We start from the raw sequence: 24,935 nt of genomic DNA, 5'->3' as shown, positions 1-24,935 counted from the left end.
AGGGGAGGATAAGGACCACTGGAAGGTCTTTTGGATTCTTTTTTCCTGAATTCTGAGAAAAAATTTTGCATTTGGGATTTTTTTTTTCTGAATTCTGGAAGAAAACAAAATCCAAAAAACGCTCCCATTTGTTCCTCTCTCCGGTGCCCCAGTCCTCTTCCGTAGCACTCGGACTATAAGCTGTAGATTCAGAAAGAACCTGTGCGTCAGAAACGTCGAATCCTTCGTTCTTTTGGATTTTCTCTGCAAAAATGTGCAACTTCTCCCGCTTTTGGCGGAAACCATTTATGTAAAGACATTCTTTATTACTCTCAGATATTTTTTCAGCTTCTCCCTTAATGCTTTTCAGACACAACACGCATATGGTTATGATTTACTTGTCTGCCTTCTTTTGGTCCAGAGGAGGACGTAACTGTTCGGTCTGATATCTTTTCTCTGTTAGTAGGAGCAAATGTGGTGTTTCAGTTTACAAACGGCGCCCCATAAATGTGCGTGTGTCACGTATTCACACCAGCAATGCATTCCCTTAAAATTATGAACCATTGGTCTATAATAGCTCAGATGTTTGCACATGTTCAAAACTTTATATTCCTTTTTGCAAAAAGTTTAACGAATAAATACGCGTTCCAAATATGTTTCAAATGCATGTTCTCCCAAATCTGAGCAGTAAAACTAACAAAGTGAAATCAGTGACATGAACCATTTCTCTTGTTTGCAAGGATACATCTCGCTACGATTTGTTTTCATAGCGAAAAAAAGTCTTTTGAAGATTTATGGATTCATTTTATTTTTGTAAAACAAATATACAGGATCTCAATTTAATAATCATTTAAATCCTTCAGATTTAAATATTTACATAAAGAGGGTGCACCTTAAATTCTTAAATCTTACCATAACCGGGTTTAAGTTGTTATAATCACGTATTCAACAGTTGCTTTAAACTAGAAATAGCATTGACATTTCAATATATTTCTGGGGTTTAATGGTGAATTAAATCAAAACTACTGTACTTAACTACAAGGAAATTACATTCAAGATTCAAGATTGTTTCAAACTAGTAATTTGTTAAGGAACAGCTGATTAGATCAAAGAAAAAAAATGTTTTAAGGACTGGAACATATTTGCTGTATAAGCCATCTGTTCATCACAAATCTTCCTGCGGCAGACTGAATTACCTGCAGCACTGCTGGTGAGTGGAAAACGTGATTCTGTCTCCTGTCCAGGTTTCCCTTTGCTCATCTAACTTTGATGCATCTGTGACTCATTTTATTGATATAGGTGTACTGTCTGAAAGGGACACTGTAGGCTAAGACTGTCTCATAGTTACAGGACTGGAAATGTCTGACTGCTAATTGCACATTTACAGAAACAGTTCATCATGCATCAACACATGCACTGACATTTGAATGTATTCGGTTTAAAAGAGTGAGGACATTGTCTAATTACTGGGTGGTTGGAGTTTAATGACAGGTTCAGTCTGTACCAGCTCACATTTGCTAATTTAAACACTGAATGTTAATATCAAGCACCCATTTCCAAACTACTAAATTATTAACTTGGCGTAGAAGTTTCACATATTCATGATATTATATTACATATTCATGTCACATATTCATGTGAGAAATGTAATGTTTGTCACACAAATATGTTAGCGTCTTGTTAAAATGAACAGTTTTCTATTGGCCTAGGTGGAAATGTCTGGTTGAAAACAACAGTCAGGCAGGCACCAGCTCACACTTCAGTATATATATGAGTCTAATGAAGCGAGGCTCTCGGGCATTCTGTATTACATTCAAATAGATACTCTAGTCAATTTTATTTATATATGACCAAATCACAACAACAGTTGCCTCAAGGTGTTTATATTATTGTCACAATGAGAAGCATAGAAAAAAGTCCTTGTATAAATTGATGTGAGTAGGTGAATGAGGCAAGTTGTATAAAGTGCTTTGATTGCTCAGGAAGAGTAGAAAAGTGTTGTATAAGAACCAGTCCATAATGTGTGTGGAGTTTGAACCCAAAATGCAGACTCCATTTAAATAAATGAATATGAATCTTTATTTAAAGGTGAGCCTGCAAACCCAGACAACAACAAATGAGAATGTACAAAGAGGCCACACTGGCAGACAACAATACAAACAGTATTATGCAACAAAGGAAAACTGAGGGCTTAAATACAGACATGTGGTAATCAGGGAGATGGAACACACCAGGGGACACAGCTGAACAAAATCAGGGACAAAGGCAGAGGGACACAAAACTGAACAACACAAGACAAAGACTAATGAAATAAAACAGGAAGTAACAAAAGATAGAATCACAAATGGGGAAGATGACTAGGCAAGGAATGGAGAGCACAGGGAAAGGTCAATAAATGAAATAAGGGCATTAACACAAACCAACAAAAGTCAAGAATATAACCCAGCCAATCATGATATTAAGCACAGACACATAAATTATCACTCTAAGGAAAAACCAGAAATACCAAATACAACCTAAGCTAAAATATAATATTAGACACACTCAAAACTGAAAAACTACAACAAACCAGGTCAAACAGAGAATATCAACCAGAAACTGAAAGTCCAAAACTGAAAACACTTGGTCCAAAACCCAATATCATGCAGTACCCCACCACCCACCCAATGTCCCACTGTCCAAGGAGAGATGCCAATGCTGGCAACTCAGTTCAGCAGGTCTGCCAGCAGGCAGATGGCTGTGATGGTGGAACTCTCGGGGCTGGCTGGGAGACCGGCATCAGAGACAGAGCAGATCGGGGGGTATGGCCAGGTGGCCTCAACGGGTTGAGGAACAAAACCAGAAACTTTGGAATTTTTTATAGGTGACCTAGTTCATACAGACAATTGGTCTTAAAGGTAAACCCTGTTTATGTATCTTCAGTAAACCACACAAACTTGGTGTAGATTAAGTATTTTCGTCACTAAGCACTGACCTCACAGCCCATTGTTCATTCAGTGGTGCTTGTTTCAGTCATTGTGCAAAGGTACTGTTTATAAGGTTGGGGAAACCTGCAGTCAGCTGAGACTGAAGAAGTCACTTGGATGACTGACGAAACGTTTCTCAAACTGAAAACGTCCAGATGAACAGAATCAGCTTTTGGGGATTTACTTACTTGGATGATTGAGCATGCATCAAGGCATTCGGGATGGTTGTTTGAAGGACAAACTGCCCTTATAAGAGCAAACAATGTAAATGTTTACACTCAGATAAGCAGCATGGAAATTATTGTTGTAAAAACAAATATAGCTAATTTCAAGATGATTTCTGCAGTGTATCGCTCTCATTATTTATTTATTTCTTTATCGTTTCTTTGATTATTTCTTTTATATTAAAACTTTATTTGCATCTTTTAGTTGTTATATTGTTTTATTATTGTGTAATTACTATTTTTTGTTTTTGTTTATAGATTTATTTGCTGTGCAGTACTTTGGTTGAAGTCTGTGTTTTCATGTGCTACATAGACAAACTTTTTTGACTTTATTAAAGTAAATTTAATATCTTAATAAATGTAACCTTTACAATGTATAAAGCCAAGTTAAATACACATTTTATGTAAAATCACTTCTGAACACTCAATTTGCACTTCATATAAGCAGTCTATCTGGAAAATTTTAAACAGGAAAATTTTCATGTTTTGTTTTGTGCAACCTAAGGATTTTCATCCACTCATTTGGTGGTGTTTTTTGTTGTCATCCTTATTGACCTACTGTCTTTTGAGATTTCTCTCTCTTGATTTGTTCCAAGTGCACAGATCTATTAGATATAAAAGATTTTTACGTAATGCTACATGTAAAAACCCATGTTACAGTTGATATAACCACAAATTAGATTAGATTATTCCAAATGTAAACGTGGTTACTAGTTTTACATCAGTATTTTGTCTTTTCTGGTGGCTGGTATATCATACATTTTAACTTCTATCTGAAATTGTGTGTAAGAAGGTTACAGTTTATTAGTTTATAAGTGTAATGTTGACTTGTTATCTTTGTGTTTTCTCCTCTGATGTATTCAGGCTAAAAGAGTCTCCCAGAAGCCCTGCACACATTTTAATGATTTCACATGGCTCCAAGTGTGAATGTCATTAAAATGAAATAGCAACCTTTATTTTTAGCTATAGAATAGAATAGAATACCTTTCGTTGTAATGTTACAGGTGTACAGCAAAATGTCAGGCATTTCCCTGAGTGGAATACATTTAAGGCACGTTAAAAAAAAAATCAAGCAAGTGCTTTTATATTATATATAAATTAAAAATATAAAATGACAATATAAATTAAAAAACAACCAAGTATAAATTAAAATACAGGCAAAATACCGACGATTATGAATTACAAGAGACACACGGACATCCATTTCACATTCCTTTGTGATATTGCACAGGATGTTCTGGGTGATGGCAGTGAACAGTGTTATGAGACACTTTAATGACTTCTGGAGGGTGAGGGCCTTTACTGATGTGTGATGTTTGAAGTTTCGGGTTCTGTGCTGGTAGCTGAGTCTTGGTGGTTCTGTATGCTGATACGATAGAAGCCGTAATGTCACCCTCAGTGCAATATGCTTTCTACTGAACCACAGTAGAAAGACACCAGCAAGTGTTTGGAGAGGTCGTAGGCAGGAGATAAAACATTTTAAATAAAGTCATTGATTTCTTTTTTTGGGTCAAGTTATTATTTATTTAATGTTAGTAAAGTTTGTTATGTAACGTGACTGCTTTCGTTGCCCCACGCAATTGTGTGCCTTGCATAATACTGTATGTAAACAAATGGATGACATAGTGCTCGTACCAACAGGGGGCGATGTTTCTTTTAGTTGCACAATAAAGCCCGTTGATGAGAGTCAAGTTGGCTTCAGTTCATTTCCTTTCAATGCGACGTTCGACATAAAGGTATTATAACGTTCGCTGTTATCAGCCGGAAATTTACTTAAATAAGTACTTATGGTAGATTATATATTTTCTTTCTTGACATTTCTAAGTTTAATTTAGTTACTGTTCTGTTACTGTACTGTTAGTTACTAGCCTCTGTGTCGTTGGTAAAGACTTTTATTTTGAAAATGTGGGCAGGATGTGGTAGGCTGACTTGATGCAGGAAATTGAAGATGAAAATGAAGGAGCGGCGAGCGAACAGGAAGAAGAAAAGGAAGCTAGCTGCAATTTAGCTGCTTTTAGCGTTTCGATAATGGCGCCTTTAGACCTCGATAAGTACGTAGAAATAGCGAGACAGTGCAAATATCTGCCTGAAAATGATCTAAAGGTGAGTCGAAGTTGCTGGATTTAACTTCAGATAAGCTCTGTTAATATTCGTAAAAGGTCATGGTGCGACTAGACGAGGTTTGTTCAACAAATGTGGCCGGTAGTTTTAACTGGGTATCACGCTCAAGTAATACTCTGTTGTTTGTGTGAGCTTTTAAAAATTAATCTCACAGAATTATAACGCATGTTGACTCTGTTAAACACGTCGGTGTGAATAGTGACGAAGGTGCCACTTAAAACATTGTAATGGGAACCACTGCTGTGTTAGTGTCTGCCGTTACCATAAGCTGTATTAACTTCAAGTATAAGATATAGGTTTAACTGTGGAAAGATATCATGGTAGCCGAAATATTCCGGTGAAATGTGCACTGGGGTTGCAGATAGCATAAGGAAAACAACATCTATACGTTTATTCATCCCTCTGCTCTGAGGCTTTGCTTGAAACGGCGATCAGAGCAGAGCTAAATAGCAGACAGACTCGGTGCGTTGTAAAGAAAAACGAAACTTTCTGAAAAAGGAGCTCTTCATTTTGACTTTGTAAATGTCTCAGAATGAACTGAGATCAAAGTAGTTCCTAACTGTATTCTTTACACCCCATTTTAGTCCTTTAGTCACACTGCTGTGAAAATGTTTAACATAAAAAACAAGTTAATATTCAGTAGGACATTAATTACTTCATACTTGGAAATAGATGGTCTCTATTAGTGCCCGATCTGACATAGGGAGAAATCTGGACTACAGCTAGTTTAATTAACTGTAACTAGCAGTTAAACTAGTTTGGGTGCCTTGAAAAGCGCTATATGAAATCCAATCCATTATTATTATTATTATTATCACAAAAGAAATATGAAATGTGAAAGTCACATGACTGCAGAAACCTAGCACTCAGCTGAGTGCCTACCTTGTCACAGATCATGCCTACAAATCGCCTTTAAAGAGTTCTAGCGTTTCTAGTGCTGTGGTTCGGGACATAGTGGAAGATCCTTCAGTCATGTAAAAGTATTGCTGCACAAGATACAGCACAGAATGTAAATCCCAACCCATTTCCCATTACAGTCCATCTGTAAGAATAGAATTTAATGGGCTGTGTGATACACACGCTGCCTTTAATACAGGTGCCTGTGTCCACTAACCGTGTTGTGTTTTTCCTCTTGTAGAGATTATGTGATTATGTTTGTGATTTGCTGCTTGAAGAATCAAATGTTCAGCCAGTCGCTACTCCGGTTACAGTTTGTGGAGACATTCATGGTCAGGTAGGTGTGTGTGATTTTCATTTTTGTTTTTTCTTCTTCTATAATTTTTTCCCGGGGTGATACACAAATTTCACCAAAATGTAGAAGAAGAAAAAAAATGCTTTATTTATCACATATTTTGAAAATACTTCGATTAAAGAAGTTAATATTATTATTGTTATTATCATTATTATTGTTATTATTGAACAATTAAAATATTTAATCATCATCAAAGCAAACTGGCAGTAAAACCCCAACAGACTGATTGAGCATCTGTAATATTTGCTGCACATCCTGAAGAACCTCTATTTTAGGAAACAGTTTTTACTTATCCCCTTCTTGTCTACAGCTTCAGTTCAGTGTGCTGTTGATGCAAAGTTCTCCAAGACTTCACCACTTTTTTTCAGGTGGACAGATTTGTTCAGCTGTTTTTGCAAGCTTGGGAAGCCAATCGGTTTAACAAATCTGTCCACAGCATACTACACTCACAGTATTAGCTCTGGGTCTTAATCATCACTACAAGCTTGTCCGTCTTATCATCCAAGGACCTCACATTCCCCATTATGATAGCTGGAATGGACATTTCATATTCCACTCTTCCACCTCAGCTCTTTGTTTAGCTCCAGCTCTGCAGCACCATTGTCTACTCTGTAGCTACTCCAGGATAACAGGTCTCATTCCATCATGAGTGATGGTGAACCCTGTGCTACGAGTCAACTTGTAGCAAAAAAAAGAGAGAAATAAACCGCTAACAAGAAAAGTGCTAAGCAGAGATGGTAAATGGAATGATTCTTATGTAGAGCTTTTCTACTCTTCCAGAGCACTCAGGGCGCTTTATATAACATCCCTCATTCACACAAGCACTTTTTTCTATACTTTAAGCGCTTTCTATCTAACATTCACACACATTCATACTCTAAAGAAGGCATCATAGCAACTTGGGGTTAGTATCTTGTTGAAGGATATTTGACATGCAGACTGGAGCAGCTAGGGATTGAAATGACAACCTCCCAATCAGTAAATGACCAACTCTACCTCTAAAGCTACAGCCACTCCAATATGGGATCGGTGACAATATATTATTGCAGTCATAAAAAGCATTTATAATACGAATATCATTTGGAAAGAAGTTAAGTTAGGATTCTTCTCCACTCTACTCTGCTCCAGTCATTTTTAATTGCAATTAATGTGGGTGAGGTCGTTATGGCACACAACAACTGAGAACAACAAGACAATAATATACTCGCTGCTAAACCAATAGTAAACATCTGCACCTTGTCATTGGACCACGGTGTTAGTTTGTGTGCAGCCATTTCCCTCGTTGCCTGGTTTCAAAAATTCTGGGTTTGATTCTTGTGAAGGAGTCACTCTCTTGATTTATCCAGTGATGGCATGCAGTCAACTGACGCCAGGCTCGACTCAGCTCATTGGAACCCCGGCCGAGTCGTTACTAAAAAAAAGTACCTGGTACCAGGTACTTTTACCAGTACTGGTACCTGTTGGGAAACCCTAAAAACCAAGTTGAATCAAGTAGTTACTAGTGGAAAAGGGGTTTTTCGTACCCCAGTTTAGTTCATTTTGGTTTCAGGCTTTATTGGTAAGTGTGCTAGTTCTAATTTTAATATTTTGATTGATGAGTTCTTCTTAATGTTCCTCTCTAGTTTTATGATCTATGCGAGCTCTTCAGAACTGGAGGCCAAGTACCAGACACAAATTACATTTTCATGGTAAGTAAGCTCCCTTTACTTTTGCCTAAGCTGCAGCACATTTAAATAAATCTGAATGATGAAGGCTGTTAGGCATGTTGTAATGCCATTACATAAAAATGTAATGCCTCTCAGCAGCTGAATCGGCAAATGAAAACCTATCATTGAGAATTTTTGAATAACGTGTAATGTTGATAATGCATGATGTGAGGTGCAGCACATTTAAGTGGCAGGACTCATTATTGAAGAACGTGATTAATAGTTTCAGATGCCTTTGTTATTAGTTTTTGAAATTTCCCATTAAACGGTTTTCAAATTTAACTTAATATCTGAGCGTTTCTTACTTTTAGACTAGTAGGTTAGTTTATATTGTTTCTTCGTTTAGTCGACTAAGAAATTGGTCGCCAGGAACATCCCTAGTTACATGTTGCTTTAACCAGCATGCATTTTCAAGTTTAATGCAACTAGTTAAAATAAAAAGCAGGTGTTCTGTACCAAACAATGTTCTTATACAAATATCCACCTTTTCCAAAACCTTTTTAGTGTCTGAGTCTTTAATAACGTCTTCTTTTCCTTCTTCCCAGGGAGATTTTGTAGACAGAGGATATTATAGCTTGGAGACTTTTACACACCTGCTAGCTTTAAAAGCCAAGTGGCCAGATCGTATCACACTCCTTCGAGGGAACCATGAGAGCAGACAGATAACTCAAGTTTATGGCTTTTATGGTATGTACTTCACTTCATGTATTTATGGAAATACATTTTTTGTGTGTTTACTAAGTTCAAAATTCATTATTAACAATGGTTTACATTTTCTGTTTGTCTGTTGTTTGTTTTAGATGAGTGTCAGACAAAGTATGGAAATGCAAATGCCTGGCGGTATTGCACGAAAGTGTTTGATATGCTGACTGTGGCAGCTGTAAGTCTGATTCCTTCTCTCTGGTTACATGACATTTAACTATTGTTCCTTTTTAAATGCAGCGCAATTGGAACCAGTGCAACCATAAAGAGATCTTAAGTAGCTATTCACCCCCTGTATGCTATCTTCACGTAAATGGCTGCTTGTTACTTCATTTAATACATTATCATAATAAGCTCCAATTTAAAACATTGTGTCTTTAGCATCACAACAAAACAAAGAGCACACTGGTTTACATTACATTTTCTCAATTTTAGGGGTTTTAATATTAAAAGGTGCCTTTATCCAGCAGGCAGTTAGCTTTGCTTTAAATATTTATTACGGCATTCATCATCACGGACAGAGCCCCACAAGGATAAAGGCAATAATTCTCCAGGAATTCAATTGAAAAGTACTCTGAGGTAACTTCTTTCTTTTAATGATCTTATGGATATATAAGTATCCATATAAGCTTCTGTAACAGGTGTATTACCAACACAAAAATATAGAACGCCAGAAATGGACTAAACCCATTGAAATTGAACGTGACCGTCATTGCAAGTCTTAAAGCTAGTCTGTTTCAACAGCAGGAAGAGAGATTTCAAGCAATTATGCATCCAAGGCTTCAGCTCGCTCATGATTTTGGATGTGTTCTTGCTTTTAGAGAAGAGTAAGAACAGTAAAGTGTGGCAGACGTTTTTGTAGAGTAAAGGTGTTTTCACATCTATAGATGGTTTACTCTGGTCCAAATCCATCCATTGTCTAACACACTGCTGTGTAGCATGCCAATGTGGTAAACGATGGAGACGTTTAACCAATACGCTAATGAGCCTCTTGAAGTTATATTAAAATATGCAGATGAACTGTTAACTTAGTCTAATACCAAGTTTACTTGCACACTGAAAGACGCAGACACATGTGCACAAAAACTCAAACATGAACAGACACCACATCTGCCTCGTTTCTGAAACGAGGCAGATGTGGTGCTTTCATTTTTGCCTCCTATTAATGTTAGGAAGCCAGAAAGAAGACAGAGTAAAGGTAAATTTGTTATGCCTTAGTTTAGATTGAATATATATCTTTTGACTGTATTGGAGTTATTTTTGTATTTTTGTATTTAAGAAAATGTTTCTTGTGAAAGAATTTTAATATGGCACATACATACAATCGAAGAGTTGAGTTTAAATTTTAAAAAATAAAGTTTTAAAACATTGAGAAGATTTTAGAAATTGCAAAAACCAGTGAGCAGTTCATTCTGAAAGCCTTGGGGTTTTTTCTCTTTTTGGAATATTTATTGCTTATTAATAAGAAGAAAGTATTTCTTAGTATATTACATGATTGATCAATGGAATAATCAATAGATTACTTGATTTCAAAAATAATCGATAGCTGCAGCCCTAGATTGAGGTCAGATCATGTTCACTCCATAAACAAAGTGTTCTGGAGTTGATTCAGAACTGCTCTGAGACCACTTCCTCCAAATGGTCTCAGTGCGCTTGTTTGGTGATTCACATCTGCACAAATGAATCTGGCCAAGGAGGAAAACAAACCAGACTTTGATTTAAACAGACTAAATGCAGAAGGTGTGAAAACACTCTGACACTGCCCTCTTCAGTTCTGCTACCAGATCTCATGAGCACTTTCTAGCAACTGAATGTAGTGCACTTCAAACTTTCCTGAAAGTTGTTCTGCTGTCAGGATTTTCCAGTTTGTGAAAGAGTAGAACGGAGACATGCAGATGGCAACTTTGAAGTGCTGCTAATAGAGATGTCTATTGACTTGGGTTTGTTCATAATAATATGTTTTAAACCCTAATCCCAGTTGATAGATGAGCAGATCCTGTGTGTCCATGGTGGTCTCTCACCGGACATCAAGACTTTGGACCAGATCCGAACCATCGAACGCAACCAGGAGATTCCCCACAAGGGGGCTTTTTGTGATCTTGTGTGGTCTGATCCAGAGGATGTGGACACCTGGGCTATCAGTCCACGAGGTGCCGGCTGGCTTTTTGGCTCCAAGGTTACTAATGAGGTATGTTGAGCCATCCGTGTTGGAAAACCAGTCATTGGAAAGCATCCTTTAACCCAGGGCTGTCAACCTCCTTTTACTTACTTCTCTAATCTGTTGTGTTTTAGTTTGTTCACATCAACAACTTGAAGCTCATCTGCCGTGCACACCAGCTGGTTCACGAAGGCTACAAGTTCATGTTTGATGAGAAGCTGGTGACCGTGTGGTCAGCGCCCAACTACTGCTACCGCTGTGGGAACATTGCCTCCATCATGGTCTTCAAGGACGTCAACAGACGAGAGCCCAAGCTGTTTCGAGCCGTTCCCGACTCTGAGCGTGTGATACCTCCTCGAACAACCACCCCCTACTTCCTCTAATGATAAAGCGGAAGTTTTCTCTTAGCTCTATCCTCTGGACTTCTCATCCCTCAAATATTATTCAGCAAAAGACTAAATGCAGGAAATCTTATAAGACTTCCTGGATTTTGTTTTTTGCACTTCTCTCTGTGCAGCTGAAGAACACCTGTTGGGTCAGCCATCAGATCCATGACGTGCTTCCTTCCTTTTTTGTAAACTCACAACATGTTTTAGGAAATTAACACAAGTTAAGAGTGTTTTGAGTAGCAAAGAGTTTCTTTAAGGCTGCAGTCTGTTTGCACCACACTCACATTCTGCCATAAAAGTAGGAAAAATATCTTTTTATACACCCAATGCCAGACTCATACTGTTAAATGAATTCATGTTTTAAATAATTACAATTTTTGATCTTATGTATCCCTCCCAAGAAAAGTAATTGACAAATATTTATAGTAGCTCGTGCCAACAATAGATACATATAAGTGAAGTGATAAATACTGTTTCCTTTGATTCACTGTGTAAAAAGCTCCTGAGCGATTCTCTCAGCGTTCTGCCTTAACTGCTCATTTCATACTTTAGCTTCAGTTTAGGTTTCCTTTTTTTTATTTATTCAGTTCAAAAAGTGTCTTGCTACTGCACATGGATTTTTTTTTTCTTTTTTAAATGGCAAGTTCCCACAGGTATCTTTCTTTTTAAAATTTCCTATCCATCTCTGCAGTGTGATGAATTATGGCATTTTATAAGCAGAATCTTTAATTGTGGAAAAAAATTAAATAGCTGAGCAGTAGCTGTAATTCTAGGAGAACATAGGCCTCTTTAACAATTTTTTTTTTCTGTTTTTGTTTTTTTGTTGTTGTTGTTTTAATTTCAATAAAACATTCTTAATATTTGCAAGTAGTTGTCATTTGAACCTTACTAATAATGTACTTTTGGCCCAGGATTGCCAAACTCAAATTTACTGAGGCTAAATGTAGGTAAGAGGGAGATGTTTCAAATGATAGAAGATATCTTGAGCAATCACCTCTCTTACCTGATGTGACCCTTCAAAATTTACCCAAAATGAACTTTTTGAAGTTCTCTCCATCAATCATCAGACAACAGATCAAACATCCAGGGCACCAGTGCTTGTTTCTGTTTGTTCTATAGATGATAATTTGGTGTGGGTTTACTCCTAAAACAAGCTCAAAGTTTATTTAAAAAAATATCCTTTTGGGCTTTACATTGTGACACTTGGAGAAGATGTAAAATCAATGTGATTAACTTTTTAAAATAAAGTTTAAATGTGTTTACATTTTATTTTTGCTAGGCTTGGATCTTCCTCCCAGTTTCGTTAACTAGGTCCAAAACCCTCGTGACTGAACTTACAAATTATGAACTTTAAAGTGTTATTCAGCTGCTCCACCAGCCCATCAGTCTGAGGGTGGTAGATACTGGTCCGAACAGATTTACAGAATGGTGTGCCCTGGTCTTTCAGTGTTTCTTTGAGGACCTGATACGCCGCCTGCCCCACACTCTTTGCAGAAATGGTGCATAGCAGCACTGCTTTGAGATACCGTGTTGCGACCACAACTAGAACAAAGCCTTATTCCCATGCACTCCAGTGAAATGGCGCAATGAGGTCCATATCTATGTGCTCAAAAGGGACCTCTATTAATGTCAGTGAGTGCAAAGGCACTTTGGAATGGCTGGCTGGTTAACCAGCTGAAACTCCAGGCAAAACGCGCACCATTGGGGCACATCTGCTAGGATGAGCGGCCAATAAAATCAGGCCATTATCTGCTCCAGAGTTTTATCATATCCTATGTGACTGGCCATTGGGTTACAATGAGTCGCCTGGAAAATTCATTTACCGAGGCCTTTTACGCACCAACCAGCCTCCCCTGACACCACACCCTGAATCTGCTGCTCCACCCCTCCCCTGGAACTGAGCCACAAACCACACCCCGCGACACCCTAGTATTATTTGTGGTTTGTAGGATATGTTGAAGAGCCTTCAGTTTTCAGGGCCCTCCACTGTGGAAACAGCTTCCAGTTTGGATTCAAGACACAGACACCCCCACTCCCTTTTAAGATTCTTCAACTTTAAACTTTCCTTTTTGATAAAGCTTACAGTTAGAGCTGGATCAGGTGACCCTGAAGCCACCCTCCCACCCTATTGTTGTAAATTGGCAGTGTATGGATGAGCCTGAATTGAATGTTAATATTGAAACAGTCCACCTTTGAGCCACCAGTTTGGGTATTTTTTTAATCATTATCTAAAATGACATTAAAGAATCATAGGATCATACTGCTACTGGTTGAAATGTTGGCTATTAAAAACTGCAACGATATGAACCTCTTATTTTGAAATAGTTGACCCGGAAATAGCTAGCCAGTTGGAGTGGAGCAGTGCCAGCGGCGGTCCTCACCCTGCCTTCTGCTTCTCGTCGCCTGTCACAGCCTTTGAGCAGCGTTCAAGCTCGGACAGACAGCAGTCCAATCAACGCTGCGGGGGAACTCGTTAGCCGGTCTGGTGGCACTTCCACGCACTGAGATGCCAGGAAAGTCGCGCTTCAGCAGTAGAGCTCGTCGAGGCTTTCGCTGTGATTTTTGAGAAGCATCTCTGTGAAAGATAGTACAGTTTGTCACCGTTAGCCGGCTGCACAGGTAAGAACAAATGGCAATTACACAAGCAGAGGCGGTTAAAGCCCTGCAACCGCCAGCGCTCAGTGTCACCTGCATATATGAGGTATCCTCTGTTATCTTTGTGCTTCACATTATTAATATCCAGATACTTATTATGTTGAGATTTTATTCATGATGCTGATGGTAGATATCAGGAATTAGCTATGTTATTGGAGCTTACAGCACAATCACGCTCTTTGATACACATTTTTACCTGCAAAGATAGAAATTTGAATTGCATTTAAATGAATGCCACCCATCTACCAGTGATATTAATATTGGTATTCAGTTTGCCTAATTTTAAGCTTTTTTTTTTTCTCCAAACTTGATTGTTATTTTTGGAGATCTTTCTTCCAAACATAGTGACAAATACTACTTGTGCTGCATGTTGTGTTGGTTTGGAACAAAGCAGTTCGCCACTGAGATGTTCACGGGTGATACAGGTTTTTACCACCTCTGGTTGCTGTTAACATGATAAGTAAGCTTAGTAAATTTTACTAAAAGTAAAATAAGTCTTCACACACTTCATACAAAGGACATCAGTTGTTTTATGAGGAAAATAATTAGACAATACAAAAATGTCCAAGGTGCTGTCTTCGCATGCCTTGTCTAAGAAGCAGCTGAAACACTCTAACTTACAAGACAGAAGTGTTCGCAGCGTATTCTGAAAAATCTTTACATGAAAAACCTTATTTTTCAATCACCTATCTCTCATAACTTTTACCATAACCTAAATTTATTTATATAAATAAAAATATAAGCAGCATCCCAAAGTAAATGAGTGTAATCACGTGCCATTCCACGTCATTACACTCATTTACTTCATTACATAAGTTAAGTAAGGATAGCTCGAGTTCCGTTCACAAGTTTTCCTGCGCACAGTGATAGTCACCCTCCCACTAACTCACTTATCTCTAGATAACAGCATTGCTAATCTAGCATTGGACTAAACTGTAATCATAATATTAGAAATGTAGAAACACTTACAATGACAATAAAGGGCTATTCTATCTATTCTAGAATAACTTGGTATGATCCAGCATGCATAACATTTCAGTTAACATCCAGACTCTGCTACTGCAAACACTGAACTCTGCAGGCACGCCCACTCAGAAAAAGATTAATGGACTGTTAACTGTATTTCATGACATACAGCTACATACATAACTACTCAATGTGACAGGGCTTTGTTTGTTGCTATTGCCGTTTCTCACCACATACACCATCATGGCATCGAATGCCCACTCAAGTACAGGAAAATTATACTTTTAGACAGTGCTTAATTAATCTGAAAAATATGTTAAAGTGAGGTTTATATTGAATTTCAATGTATAAAAAATTTCCTTTTTTAACTGTTCAGTTTGAAATTATGGCTTTACATTACCTAAAAGCCAATCAGATGTAGACCCACACACATGCACAGTAACTTAGAGGCTATAGCCAGACATGTTTATAGCACGGTAGATTGTCATTAGCTGCAAATGATTTTAACAGGGCAGAGCATTAGCTGAACATTGTGCTCTAACTGTCTGCTGCCTTGACCTGATTGTACATCCTTCTTAGCAAACTGGAGACTGCAGCCACTGTGAGAATGAAATATGGGACATCCCAGGTCAACCTAAAAAAGGTGACCATGTGATGCATTTCCTCCTCCATAGTTTCTTATTTCTATTCATAAGTAAGTAGGGCACCAGTAAGACACTTGGATAACTCCAATCAGCAGTCTCTGTTCAGTAGTACGACCATGCATAACAACATGTTATATATGACTAGATTATTTTCAAGTCAAATCAAATTTATTTATATATGTTTAAAAACAACTGGAGTTTACTAAATCATGATGTAAATGTTACGGGATGGACAGTATCAGGAATATGCTCCGGAAATCAAGACAAAAAAACAACAACAATACTTTGCTTCATTTTAACAGTCTAAATTGTTCCTCTTCTTAGATACATTAGTCAGTCACAGGTTCTGATTGGCTGACTTTGATCTAGTTTCCATCAGTTTCAATGAGTGCTAATATTTCTTTGTAACTGAAATGTTTTTCTTTAATCCATCACCATCAGTCTATAGAGTATCAACCGTATATGGTCTGTGTTTCTCCTTAAATCAGGTGTGAAAAGTCAGTGTCATGACTGGAGCTGAGACTGAGGATGATATTCCATTAGGTGAAAGGAAGACTGTCACAGACTTCTGCTATCTCCTGGACAAGTCCAAACAACTCTTCAATGGGCTACGGTTGGTTTGAATTTACTTTTTCTTCTGTCTGCTGGACTGTGTTTTCTACTCTAACATTGGTTTACAGTGCATTACTCTGGTGAATGGGTACATTGAACAGATCCCCCTCAAGAGTGTGTTTTCACTGGATTATTCTGCAGCATTCGGTACCAGTGTAGGAAGTGGTGTGCTCTGTATGTTAGAGGGGTGGATTGATGAGTGTATCTCATGTAAATTTGGAAATTTGTTATTTGATGGCTTAAAAAAATGAATACAATTTAAAGCATAAACATTTTGGGGTACTTGCATTCATTTATTAAATTATAACTAATAATGAACTGAGCAAAATATCATGTTAGTCAAAACAAATGTGTTTTAAACATAAAATCTGATATCTTGAAACTTCTGCAGGCAGATGAAATGAATAAAATGCATGCATATGAAACATTTTATTAGCATTCTCCAAGTTTTTCTGCTTTTCCTTAAGGTTTAAAAAAGCTCTTTCTCTGAGAAGTTAAACTTCTTTCTTTTTACTCTGAACATTACGTTTCATAAATTTCAATTTAGAACGCTCAGGATTTTCCTTCACAGACACATTTTTGGTACTCACGAAACCCAAAACACTCTTTGTTTAATCAAACATACAGCAGCTGAAGAAGAAACCTTCCTTGCGGTTTTAACAGTGGTATATTGCAGAGATGCTAACACTGGCTCACTTGCCTTTGCTTTGCATAGTGGAGTATTTTGTTTCCTTTTGGGTCACAGATGTACAGCTGCTGTTGTCACCTCCTCACATGCTTTAAAGCCTGGTTGTACTAAATGATACATTTTGGTTCAAATGCTAACACCAGTTTCCACCTATTGCATTGCTATTTCATTGATATCGTAATATGACTTTTTTTTAATCACATAAAAATGTATACCAGTATTATCTTGGACAGTAGGATTGTGGCACGACCTGGAATGTGCCACATTAGTGGCTTCAGTAATCTGTGAATGTCGCCTTTTTGGTAATGTTCTTCATGGCTTCATTCAGATTGAGCAATGGCAGGGATGGATAGATCTATGTTGCACACGAGTATGATGGATAGTCTTGTGTTTATTTTATAAAAATGGTGATGAATGTGATTTAAATAATTACAGGCAGCAAACTATAATGAATGTGGATTATAAAATATTAGCTAAAATTATAATGAATGGAGTTAATGATGTGTGTATCATTACTGATAAAAAATAGACTTGAAGTCATCAGATGTGAGATAACTTTAAGAGAAATTGTATATACTGGCAATGACACAGGCTTCTTTATATAGGTTTGCATCAAAAGAAAGCGTTTATGTTTCACATTCCTACTTGTAGACAGTGATAAAGACGTATGTGAAGTTTCATAAGAGTCCATTGTGCAAGTAAAAGTAAATGGCTTTTTGAGGGAACCTTTTAATGTTTCCAGTGGGGTGAAACAGGGATGTCCTTTATGCGCTATCCTGTATGTCTTTGCTATTAGTCTTCTGCTGAAAAAATGAATAAAGGTTCTCGTTTCAAGAGATATAATCTCTGTGATTCATCTAGAGTGAGAGCCATGGCTAATGTTGACATCATCACTAGCGATCTCCAATCTTTAATATCTTTCTTATAAACTTATATCTTGGAAACGGGGTGGACAACATTTATGCATCAAAACAATTAACTAACTCATGCCACTTATGGCTATTGTCGTACTTTCCTGATTTGGAGTTTGAAACATTTTATAACTGAAGCAGTTATCAGCTGAGCATTGCTGACCTATTTACACTATTTAGAAGCTAATTGTGATTGCTGTAGAGTGCAAGCCATTTTAGTGGATGTATTTCCACCCATTGTTGGAGTTTGTCCCACTTGCATTTCATGTTCCATCTTCTTGTTATGCTGCTTCTTCCCTTCTCGTCCGCAATGTCAGCTGACAGAATAATCATGGACATAAATCAAAGATACCAACTCCGCTTTTATTTACATTTTACAAGTGAGATGATCACTTAGAGAGAAAGTTAGAAGCAACATAATGTTTCTACTCATATAGTGCACAGCCTGCATGGTTGCTGCAGCTTACTGAATATTACAGAAGAAAAAAGAAGTGTCCCTCACACTCTGAGCAGAACTCCTGAGATCAAGAAGCAGTACTGGTCCTAGATTTTTCACTACGTAATTTATTTATAAGCACAGAAGTAGCTTGTTCATTTCAGACATGAGTTAGGCAATCTACTAAAAGGAGGACAAATTAATATGTCAAAAACAGGCAGACCCAATTAGACGGCAATCCACATCTTAATAAAGTTACTGTTACTTTTGCTGTGATTTTATGCATGGGACAAAGTAACTACTCATGCTTTTCATTTGTAAAATTGTCACTGTGGTTTGTTTGTTTGTTTGTTTTGATGGGACTTAATATAAATACAATGTAACAACAGAAGAGGATTTTATGCTGCAGACTGGGATTGTAGCATTTACTCCTTTATTGAATCTAAAACTGCCTTTTGTGTTGGGTCTGAACACATAATAAGAAAGGAAGAAATCTTATCAATAATACTACTTATTCCGGGTGAGAACCTGAATGTTAAGATGTTGCCAAGGATGTACAAAGCTGTCATCAATACAGCAAAGCTTTAAAGCGTTTAAGCTAAGAAGCTCTTTGGTTTGTTTACACTTTTGTCTTTTGTACACAATTCCTTATATCTAGAAAATATTCCAAGTGCCCATGACTGATTAGATTTTGCTGTTGGAGTTGTAAAAAAAACAAAAAAAAACCCAAAACCCCAAAAACTGTTAGACGTGGGTCATGCTGCTCACAACAATTCAAAAAATGGTCTCTATACACACGCACGCACGCACACACACACACACACACACACACACACACACACACACACACACACACACACACACACACACACACACACACACACACACACACACACACACAAAATCACCCTGACTGAACTCTTGGCCTTACTTGGTTCTTAAGGTTGCTTGGTTTCTTTTTGTCATACACCAAGCAAGATATTGCAGTTTACACTTACTCTGGTCCTCAGATGGATTCCTAATCACATTCCTTTTGGATTTGTTTCTTGCGATATTGTTAGAGTGGCTATCACAGCTTCAGAAAGCTTCAGAAAAACTGTCAAATAAACAGAGACTGACCATCTGGAGTAGCAGGAGTTTTCCTGCTGAGTTGGTAAACCTGTCATTTGGTATAAGCCAAGCTGGCCAGACCTGACACTAAGAAATTGAGTACAAAATGGGGCCAGGCCCCCGACTGACATGGATATGGTGGGTACTCCCAGTTTTTCTGAAAAGTATCAAAGTTAACTTGCATTTACTTTTCCAATAGTAAAATTTTAGCTGATAAGAAGGGATGCCTTTTGAAGCCCAGTCCTTAGTGACTCTGTTCTGCTGAATGAAAAACTGACACAGATATAAACCAAAGCCATGACCGATGTTGGTGCTTCATTTTGCTATTTTCAAATTTACTAACAGTCTGCAAAAGCATCCCATTAATAAGTTAAAGACTGGGAGGTGTGAAAAGAGACATACTCATTCCAGTCATTGCACCGGAGAGCAACTTGGGGTTTGTATCTTGCCCAAGGATCTTTGGCATGCAGTGTGGCACAGCCAGGGATCTAACCACCAGTCTTTCAATTAGTAAATGACCTGCTCCTGAGCTCAGGTGACCTGCTCACCTTGGATAAGATACTAAACCAGAGTTGCTCTCTGATATATCACATAATTCTGATTGGGTGAATGAGGCGTGATGTAAAGGTGCTTTGAGTGCTCCCAGGTAGAGAAGAAAAACACTATAGCAAGAATTAGTCCATTTAACATTTCCATATTAGTGCATTGTTAGTATATCATGGGAAGAACTCTCTGCTCCAGTTTTAGCGATTGTGGTTAATGGTTGGAAGTTGGAAAACATCCCCTAACCCTGCTGTTTGTTTTTCTGTGTTTTTGGTGGCTTGGCACCATATGTTTGTTATTGATCAATGTTGGTAAGGTAGGCTGCCACTGTTTATGTCTAGTTGCTAGTAGAATGTTTTATTTCAGCTTAAATCTGGGAATTTAAGATGAAAAGAGAAACATAATACTTTCCAGACACAAATTATTGTGTTATCCTGGTAAATTGATACTTTCTGTTAATTGTACAGACAGGCAGGACTGAAAACGCCTGCTTACTAGCTCTTACAATAATGCCTTTCATAACTTTATCTTACTGGATAAAACTGATTAACTTTTAGGATGTTTTTTTTTTTTTTTAAAGGTGATAAATCTCAATATATGCTATTGTAATACTCATCATAATTTATGTTTAAAAAATTATGAGTGAAGTATTGTGATAGTGTCTTATGAACTAGACAATCAGCCAGCCATCCTTGGCCCCATTGCACATTTTGTACCCTGGTGCCTTCTGCTCATTTTGTTCTGAGATGAGAGTGATGCACTGGGTTTGTAATGCATTAGTCAGGGCTGACGCTGCCTTCTGGTCACATTTGAATCATTGGCAGAGTAAGCGGGTCATCAAGTCAAAGTTAGGATTTAGAGGGCGCACAAATTCAGAGCCATGCGAAATATGAAGCACCGTTGTTAAACATCCAGTTTAATCTTGATTGTTCACCATTCACTGTGGTAATATTGGCGTGTGAGCACTGTAGGCAAGGGATCAGCAAAACCTCACCAGGTCAAATGTATTCTGATATGTGTATATCAGAATACACTAATTATGTATGCTAGACATTTGGGATTTTTTTTTTCTCTCAGTTAATGTGCATTTATTGTAGTTTTCTGCATGGTGGTTTTATGAGAATAAAAAGTGTATTTTAAGTTTACCTTGAAAACTTAAAAGCTTGAAAAGGTTTGAAAATTAACCATAGCTAATAACAATGTGCACCATGGTGTCATTCTCTTTATTGTAATTGTTAACCTGCTTTAAAAAAGCTGTTTAGCACATTTTACTGGTTGAAAATTGGAGCATGGAGAAAGGAAAATCTAATTTGGATCGCATTCATCAAAATTTTAAGGTAAGGCTTTAAGCTGCCCAGTGTGTGTGCCCTTCGAGTGATAAGACGAGGATAATTGTAAGCTGAACATGTGAGATATCCTTGAGCTTTTAGGAAGGGATATGCTGGATTTAAAACTCAAGACAAACAGAGAGCATTTTTGCAAAACTAAATGTGGCTTAATAATCACTTTTCTCAAAAAACAGTCACTGGAAGGCATCATTTCAATTGAGAAAATAGTTTTAAAATAATTACTGAGCTCTGTGTAAAAAGAAGCCCAATTTCTGTACAAATTTGTATAATGTGTGTTGCATATAATGGAACAAAAAGGTCATTGCTTTTCCTTGAACAAAAAAAGTAACTGGGGTCACAAAAAGCACCAAGAGTGCTAACAACTCTGTTTCATGAATGTTTCCACTGTTCTTTATATTGGAGTTTGTTTGAAAGGCTGAGCGCAATTAGTTGAATTTTATGTGTGCTTTTCTTGCCTTCTCTATCCTCTTTTATGCCTTCTTTTGCTGCAGGGACCTTCCTCAATATGGACACAAGCAGTGGCAGTCCTACTTTGGACGGACCTTTGACGTTTACACTAAGCTATGGAAATTCCAGCAACAACACAGGTTATTTTTTTCTTGTACTGTTTTAATAGTTGAATGAAGAATGCTCTCTTTTCTTTCTAATGGTTAGTTTTTATCATTGTCTCAATGTTAAGTTTGACATCTTTTTATACTTACTGACAGGCAGGTTCTGGACAGTCGGTATGGACTGAAGAGATGGCAGATTGGTGAAGTTGCATCCAAAATTGGACAGCTTTATTACCACTACTAGTAAGTGACAGGGCCTCCTGAGTCATATATCAATATTTTGCAACATTATTAATATGACTAAGGATAGTGTAGTCGTCGGGTAGGGTGCGTGTATGAAATGCCTTTTGAATGAAGTGGACTGCTTATTGGGGTCCCAACATGGGCCCCCTAAAATTCCATGTCTGTTTAGTATCAGCATACCTTCCCTAACTTAGATGGTGGAAGACGACAATATATTTTACCATTTTCATTCAAACTTGCCACTGATTTTATTTCAGCATCATGTACATTCTTTGAAAAAATGACAGTGTTTGATATTTTAGTGTACTAACATAAAATTATTGTTCTTGGCTAGCTTAGCGTTAGCATGCTGTCTGTGCAGGTGCTTGCAAAGAGCTGAAGTTGTGTTAGCAGCACAATGCAGCTGTTACTGTAGTGGATGCAGTCTCCACTTTACCATCACACAATTTTCTTTTTGTGCAATAAAAACAAAAAATTGTCCTTATACACACCACAGCCTGCACCACTATTTTACTCCTCCCGCACATAAACTGAAATCATCATCCCTACTGCACCTAGAAGGTTTTTCCCAGCAACTGTTAAGGAAAAAAAAAAAGAACTGGCAAAGTGTTTGGCATGATGAAATTAGCCACTTCTGCACAAGCAGGAAACATCCAAACATTGTTTTTACAGCCAACAAAAGTCTTGCATGGAACTCCTTAAAAAAAATTAATGATCATTTAGTTCAGTGGCAACTACATCTGAAAAAGCTAGTCTGTCACCACAATGAAGTGCCCATATTTATCCACTTCTTGTTATCACTTTGAGTTTTCTAGTCATTATAACTTTAAGTATTGCATTACTTAACTGCAAGCAAGCACTGTTTATTTGTGTAGAGCTGTTCAAACACAGAACGCAGAAAGTGCTTTAGAGAATGTAATCCAAATTAAAAAGTAGGGAAAAAAACCAGAAATCAGTGCTTTGTGGAAATTCCAACTAGAAAAGGTTTAGAGCAAAGAATCTCTAGACAGCTCTACAGTAAGAAGATAGAAAAGAGATCACATTAGTCCAGTTTTCACATCTTTATGTTTTTTTGTTTGTTTGTTTTTTATCTTTGAAGTAAAACAGTGGTATGTTATGAAACTTTCAGAGCTCTCAGGTAGCCTCAAACAGCTCAGCTCATTGTCCCCCGTGTCTAAACTAAACACAGAAAAGCAAATGAATGCTGCTGCATTCATTTAATTTATCCATTACCACTTGCAGATTTGTTTAAAAAGATGCAAATTTGAAATATGTATTCCTCTTTGTTGACAGCCTTCGTACCTCAGAAACAAGTTACCTGAATGAGGCCTTTTCATTCTACTCAGCCATTCGTCAGCGCTCCTACTACTTCCAGGTCAACAAAGAGGACAGGTAAGCTCCAGATATTTTTTGTTAAAGTAGTGTAAGTTGCAGTTTTTGTAAGATGTCTTTAAATGTTATGTCTGTATTATCTGTATTAAGAAATGAGATCATACTATGAAAAAACTCCCAATGAAGTTAGTATGTTTGCTGATCCTGAGGGGTGTACTACTTTATCAACTATGTGTGAAAGTGGCTTTCTTATTACCTGGCTGGGTCACCATGGTGACTTATGCTCCAGACATAACCTGGTTAGGAGTAGGTTATGTTTTAGTTTAGTCGTCTGGAACCTCCACATTTCACTAATTTTTTATTTGCACCATGTTTGAAGTGCAATATAGGTTCCCTGCTGGGCAAACATGTCTCAAATGTGCAAGTTGTTGCCCAGCTGTAAATATATAAATGTTATGTTTTATTCTAATCTGCTGCCAAGTGTCTTTTACACTGTTGGAACTGCAGCTACTAGTAACCTAGAATGTTTAAAATGATCCAGTTTAAGCTTTCAGAGCTCTAACATGCAGCTGTCACATTTGATATAAACAGCAGCACCAAGATTTCCCTCAGCGTTGAAATAATTAACTGGAATTAAAATGTCTAATTTTTTGCTCGTTATGCTAAATCCCAAGATTAATGAATTTCTGCAGCATTAAACTCTTGTGCTATTTGCTCTTGTACTGTTACATTTTTAACTGTATAACATTCTTTATAGATTTTTATCACTATTTAATCATTATTTGATAATGTGTCTGAGCGGACTGGACTGCACTGTTGGGGATCATTTAGTGTGTAAGAGTCATATGATGTGTGAAACTCCCCTTTTTATGTGAGTGTGCATGATCTGATGTCTTTTTTTTTTTTCCAAAAATGAACAAAATTTCTCTTTTCACGCTCCCCAGAGTGTAGATATTTACATCAAATATTTGTTGAAAAGACAAAAATTCTTATTGGAGTCTTAAGAAACAAGGGTGAACCATTTGGTGCTTCCAGTCAATTCAATAAATACTTCAACTGTGATAATCCTTTATGTTGATTTATTTGTGTTTGCACGCTCATATTGTCTTTTCTTGTCTTTCATCAGGCCTGAATTAGTAGTGAAGAAGCTTCGTTATTATGCTCGCTACATAGTCGTCTGTTTACTTTTAAACAAGATGGACCTTGTCAAAGTTTTGGTGAAGGTATGGAAGCCATATTGTTATTACTTTATATTACAGCTTGGTATGCAGGGTTTCAGTCATTAGGTAACAGTTTTAATAAAGAGGTACATTCACAGGACTATAATTACAAAGTAATAACTTAATGAGTATATCGACTACTAATACTAGAATGAAATGCATGTTACAGAGTTATAAA

General features: G+C 37.3%; 2 protein-coding genes across 3 annotated transcripts in view; both read left to right on the top strand.

Moving 5' to 3' along the window:
- Positions 1 to 5,110: 5,110 nt before the first annotated feature.
- ppp6c (protein phosphatase 6, catalytic subunit) lies at positions 5,111 to 12,364 on the top strand. The gene is made up of 7 exons (XM_031734237.2): positions 5,111 to 5,272; positions 6,429 to 6,524; positions 8,165 to 8,230; positions 8,794 to 8,935; positions 9,049 to 9,128; positions 10,929 to 11,138; positions 11,243 to 12,364. The coding sequence occupies exons 1-7, from the start codon at positions 5,198 to 5,200 to the stop codon at positions 11,489 to 11,491; spliced, it is 918 nt and encodes a 305-aa protein (XP_031590097.1). The 5' UTR covers positions 5,111 to 5,197; the 3' UTR covers positions 11,492 to 12,364.
- Positions 12,365 to 13,846: 1,482 nt separating this feature from the next.
- The window catches only part of scai (suppressor of cancer cell invasion), a 30,132-nt gene continuing 19,043 nt past the window's right edge, over positions 13,847 to 24,935 (top strand). Inside the window, exons 1-6 of one of the 2 annotated variants that reach the window (XM_031734284.2) lie at positions 13,847 to 14,116; positions 16,251 to 16,375; positions 21,903 to 21,998; positions 22,119 to 22,205; positions 23,499 to 23,597; positions 24,664 to 24,760. In XM_031734284.2, the coding sequence (XP_031590144.1) occupies positions 16,269 to 16,375; positions 21,903 to 21,998; positions 22,119 to 22,205; positions 23,499 to 23,597; positions 24,664 to 24,760 (486 nt within the window). In that variant the 5' untranslated portion in view covers positions 13,847 to 14,116; positions 16,251 to 16,268. Of the gene's footprint in view, positions 14,117 to 16,250; positions 16,376 to 21,902; positions 21,999 to 22,118; positions 22,206 to 23,498; positions 23,598 to 24,663; positions 24,761 to 24,935 lie in introns of those variants that run through there. The other variant, XM_039615219.1, reaches the window with a different exon arrangement.

Source organism: Oreochromis aureus, linkage group 7 (genome assembly GCF_013358895.1).
Source record: "Oreochromis aureus strain Israel breed Guangdong linkage group 7, ZZ_aureus, whole genome shotgun sequence".
NCBI classification, from domain to species: domain Eukaryota; kingdom Metazoa; phylum Chordata; class Actinopteri; order Cichliformes; family Cichlidae; genus Oreochromis; species Oreochromis aureus.
This window is presented reverse-complemented; position numbering and strand designations above follow the sequence as displayed.